Below are 5,680 nucleotides of genomic sequence, written 5' to 3'. Positions count from 1 at the left end.
GTTGTGAACTCCTGCCTATGAGAGCGGTCCTTTGATTTATATGGGTGAGAGTGACCAAATCGCCGACTCAACATGCTTCATTTTGGGGAGCTGAGAACTCAACTACACAAGATGTAATTCACTCCTTCCCTGAAGTAAGGGTAAGTAGAATAATTGCTCCCTTAAGGGCTGATTCCAGGTCTTGAATAATGTGGCGCCACACATTCTTTAGGCCAGAGAGGGGTTTAGTCATAGTGGGACTATGATCTATTGTTCATTAAAGGGATCGGTGGTACTTAAGGAGTTAGATGTAACTATAGAGGCAAGACGGTAATTTGGCTTAGCTGTACTTATGAGCAATTTGTGAAGGGACATCGTACTGTTGATTGGTTATATCCGATGGACACAGAAATATATCTGTAATGTGAAGAGTGTAACTGTCGGTCTTTAGTGAAGTGCTCGACAGTTAACGGATGGTGGATAATGTGATTAAAGATTTTAATTAATTATTCATGTACCATTGGAGCTTCAATTTATGGTCCATAAGGTCCTGTTGATAGCTCAAAAGGATTTAGTTGAGAATAAGTTTTTGGGTTAATTTGAAATGTTCAAATTAATAGGTGGGAATTTAATTATATAATTAAATTGATTCAATTATATATGATATAATTGATATAATGTATTTGATATATTATTTTGTAATTGGAGGAATAAATATTTGAATGAGATTCGAATAGTTGTTAAATTTAATATAAATATGATTTATATTAAATGCCATAAAATAGAGAAAAAGAACAATAGTTTATATTGTATATGATGCAATATTAAAACTATATGTTATAAATATAATATGATAAGTTAGTTATCATATTTATTTATAATTATTAATTATTTGATAATTAATTCTCTTTTTCTCTCTAACCACCTTAGTGGGAAGTTAATTGGTTTTTTGTGGGTGTTGGGGTAAATAAAATAAGATTTTGTTTTTCCTTGACTAATCACTACGACAAACACACAAAGACTACACGATTAACTCATAGTTTATGCGATAGGCTTTGTTATCTAAACGATTTAGAGTTTTCCTATGCGATAGAGAGTTTCTTCCTCAATCATCTTCCTTTTCCAAACCTCAAACTCTCTCCTAACCAATATAGCCAGAGTCTACCACTCCTTGGTTCTCACACTGAGAATACCAAGGTCATCAAATGGTAGTGTCCTTCCTTTTTGGTTCGAGTTTTTCTACTGTTCGAGGGATTCATGATCATTCAAAGTGTTCGAGTCAGTTCAGAGGATTAATGCGAAGAAGAGTTCTTCAAAGGTATAATCTCTTGAACCTTGTTTCTTATTCAAAAGCATGCTGTAATTTTAGTTAAAGTGCATAATCTATATGTTTTACTGTAAATGTTTGTTTCAATCGAAATGAGATTTGGACGATCCGCTTCCGCTCAAAGGTTCTCTGTAGTACGAGTTCCTTCACTAACGACATTAGTACATACAAGTTACTTTCTATTGAAGCAAAGTCTATCTCCGTTCCATTCTTAACAATAAACACTTTATTTTCATATAAGGAAAGATAATACTTTTGTTCAACCAAACAAGAAACTGAGATTAGATTTCTCTTGATATTAGGAACTACATATACGTTATTGATAACTTATAGAAATACAAGTTATTTATACCATATTATTTAAAATATGCGGCAAAAAGAGGGAAAAAGTTGCGTCGAACTTATAGAAATTGACTTAGAAACGCAAAAGTTGTAAAATTTCGAAAGCACACCCGCTAAACCCATTGTGGTGGCAAAAAGGGATGTCCAAGTCTTTGTTTTGCAGGAAACAGGTATCACTGCATGCAATGATCGCTAGAGGACAAAAAGAGCAACGCATGCAACGATTGATAGTGGCCTGAAAAGAGCAACGCATTTGCACTGTATGCGACGATCGACCATGTACAAAAAGAGCAAGCATTTGCATCGCATGTGTCAACCGACCATGGATAAAAAGATCAACGCAATTGCACTGCATGTGGCGACCGATCGTAGATGAAAAGAGCGACGCATTCGTAGGGATTTCTGAAATTGTACAGCTTTTCTGTTGTACAATCTGACAAATTGAATGTAGACCAGAGCAAATGTTTCCACCAAGCGGTGGCAGAAAAAGTAACTTTTCAGAGCGGGACCACTGACGAAAGAGGTGCCAAGGTCTATAAATAGCTACATCAATTCCAAAGAGAGGAGGATGGTCTGAAGAGACATTGATAGAGAATCCGAAGGAGGTTGGTCTGAAGAGATATTTAGAGAAAATCTGGGAGAAAGACGAGACAAGTTCGAAAGGAAGTCTCGGGAGCCAGAAATTCATTCACAATCCCGAAGAGAAGCTCTGTGCAAAGATCATTTCCACCTGAGGAACTATCCTAAGAAGGAAGTTTTCCACCTCACTCCTCCTACACGTCGGCAAGCAAATCAACTTCGTCCGGGATCCGTGTCAAGACATTGACACGCTTTCCTTATTTGTTCTCACTTTCTATTCATCAACTGTTGTTCATTTCTAATTTTTCATTCATCCATCTGTAACAAACGCTTTGTCTTTTAATATCATTATCATATTCATCGTCATTTCTCTGTTCACCACCATACATTCATCTTTCATTTCTCTCACTATGTGTAACTAATCCTCCAGGGTAAGGGGGAAGGATTAAGCAAGTAAGCTAATCATTGTTGAAGAAATCAGCTAAGTTTAGCTAACACATGTTCAATGACATCTTCATCTGTGAGAGTAGAAGTGAAGATGTTAATCCACCTCTCGAAAGAAGGTTGATAGAATGCGTTAACTAAAGCAAGAAGTATTTCCAGAGATGGAAACAACCTTGCATTCGCAACGTTCATCCCTAATTCACCATAGAGATATGGGAACGCGGCCGATCACTGAGAGGTGTAAGCCAAGGGAAAGCGGAACCTTAGTTGCATCCTCAACAGGATTGACGAACTTGCGATGTCCTTTCCCCCAACCCATTCTCTTTCTGATACATTTACCAAGACTTGCCATCGCATCACATCATACACTTGCACAACTTCACAGTTATTCATTTATTGTTTATTTGTTTGTTTATTTATTTATTTGTGACCACATTTTATCTTTTTCAAACACAATTCATTATTATTTTTTTCTCGATCGTACAAATTGTTTACAAACTACAGGACACGAGACTTTAAGGCATCAACCCCAGTAATTTCATCCTTGAAATTGCTTGTTTCGGTCTAATTGCTCGATTTCCTACAATTAAACATAAAAAACATCAAAGGTCACAAATTAAACATAACACTAACTAAATTCTAAGCTTAAAGAATGCACTTTTGGAGTGCATTTCACTTATGGTGAAGCTTTAAAGATTGAAAATTCGGGGAGTAAGTCCTTGCTTAAAAGGGTTTAAGAGTTGTTATCCGGTGATCATTGTTGATGGCATTCATTTGAAGGGTAAGTACAAAGGTACAATGTTGGTTGGTGTTGCAATAGATGGTAATAACCAGATATACCCTTTGGCATATGTTATCATCGACAATGAGACCGACCAATTATGGAAGTGGTTTATGATGTATTTGAAAGCTGCAATTGGGGAATGCCCTAATCTTGTATTTATTTCAGACTGACACCAGACTATTACCAATTCAGTTGATGTTGTATTCCCAACAACATTTCATGGACTTTGTACATTCCACTTAAAGAGAAATATCGATAAAAACTTCAAGGATGAGGTGGTGAACGAATTGTTTGATAGTGCAGCAAGAGCATATCTGGAGTATGCGTTCTTTCTCTCGTTCTTCCTCTCCCTTCTTCCTATCCTTTCTTCCTCTTATTTCTTCCTCTCGTTTCCCCCCTCCCTTCTTCCTCTCCGTATTTCCTTTAATTTATTCATAAACTCTAAACCTAAGGCCGATTTATAATATCAAATGAAAGCGTAAACCTAACTCACAATTTGTACCAGTGTTACCTTAACTTTTGGAGGTGTATAAAGGAGCAACTACATAGTTGATTGTATTGTTGCCATTCGACGGTACAGATTTGAATTAGACGTATGCAAGTTACCAGTGGAAGAAGACAAGAGGGAGAAAAATGTTGTACTGAGGAAGAGGAAAGAAGATGAAGCGAGAGGAATGAGGGAGTCAGACTGAAAATTAAAATTTAAAACATTCGGTTTCCGTTTGATGAAGAACGAGAGGAAGGCATGAGAGCAACGAGTCCAAAACGAGAAGAATGCACGAGAATCTAGAATGTGTGTGTGATATCGAGTGCTTTGGGGTCTAAACGGACATTTCACATGCAGTTGACATCATCAAAAGATCAATTTTCGAGTGTTTTTGAAAGGTAAGTCAAATTTCGAGTGGGCCTCCAAATTTGACCTATCCGTACAAATTTTCCAATAAAGATCTAATAGAGAGTGTAACTACTTTACTAATGTGTGGAAAAAGAAAAGTGAATTGTTACTTTTGGGAAATAAAATATTACAATGGAAAGAGATGAAAATCTTCAAATCACCAAAACAAATTACTTTATATAAAGCCTCGATCTACGCTTTGGATTCTATCTAAAATAAAAAAAACTAAGAACGGGCTAATTTACATAAATTAACATAAATAAATATTATGATTACAAGATTCGACACAACCAAACTCTTCGTCAACAAAAAAAAAACAAATCGAAAGAGTGCATAGAAAATTCTTACATCCACCCACCACTAAATTTTATAACTGTTTCAGGAGATGGGACAAACAGTGGTGGTAGATAGTAGTAAATTTCTATTGTGTAGTCGTTAAATATTGTTAGACGACGACACACGAGACAATAGATGTGGCAGATCTCACGAACCTAGATATTGTGTCTCATCGTCTACTGACGGATTGCCGGTCGGATCACCGGCTCAAGAGAGGAAACCATCGTTCTTGAAAGTAAGATTGATAAGAGATCATGAAAAGGAGAAGAACCAACAAAAACCCGACGCCCCACGGCGTCCCTCCAGCGCGGTGGAGCGAATCTCTTTCCGGTAGAGGGATGAGGGACGGCAAGCGGCCGTTTTCGGTATTGGAGAGCCAGTGGACAACGAGGAGGAGGAGGAGCGGCGAGACGATGAGGAGGAGCTTGAGTTGATCGAAAACGCCTTCGACGGCGGACTCGTAATTGGAGTACCAAGAGAAGGATAAGAACATGAGGAGGATGAGGAAGAAGAAGCAGAGATGAAGAGGAAAAGTAGGCTGAGAGTGGGAATTTGCGGCGGAGGAGCCTTCGTTGGAAGCCATGGACGCGGCTTTGAGAGCTTTCTGAGGGGATTTAGGAAGAAAAAATGGTGTGTGTTTTGGTTTTTGGTTTTATGTATAGGACTTGTTTTGTTGGTTTTTTGGAAAATTTTCTGTGGTTATAAGGGCTTTATATATAAGTGGGAAACAGAAATTTGGGATTATTATACCTTACTTTTATCTCTCTCTCGTACATATATATATTTTAATATTTACCTTAAATAGTCTATGTTTTATTGACTTTTTGATAGAGTTTTATGTCAGAACATGAGTTATACTCTCTGACATTAATATGATATCTTGAAAATTTTGTAGTGTGAATAAAAAAGGAGTATAGTCCTCACATATATACTAGAAATTAACGTATTTAAGATATATTTGGATTGACTAGATTAAAAAGAAAGTTTTTCAAAA

At 36.8% G+C, this 5,680-nt stretch overlaps 1 protein-coding gene across 1 annotated transcript; it reads right to left on the bottom strand.

The window, feature by feature from the left end:
• Positions 1 to 4,493: 4,493 nt before the first annotated feature.
• Positions 4,494 to 5,383, bottom strand: LOC120086305. Its single transcript, XM_039042874.1, has one exon. The coding sequence runs from the start codon at positions 5,267 to 5,269 to the stop codon at positions 4,886 to 4,888; it is 384 nt and encodes a 127-aa protein (XP_038898802.1). The 5' UTR covers positions 5,270 to 5,383; the 3' UTR covers positions 4,494 to 4,885.
• Between the last annotated feature and the right edge of the window lie 297 nt (positions 5,384 to 5,680).

Source organism: Benincasa hispida, chromosome 9, assembly GCF_009727055.1.
Source record: "Benincasa hispida cultivar B227 chromosome 9, ASM972705v1, whole genome shotgun sequence".
Classification (NCBI taxonomy): domain Eukaryota; kingdom Viridiplantae; phylum Streptophyta; class Magnoliopsida; order Cucurbitales; family Cucurbitaceae; genus Benincasa; species Benincasa hispida.
Note: the sequence above shows the minus strand (reverse complement) of the source record. Positions and strands in the feature narration are given on the sequence as shown.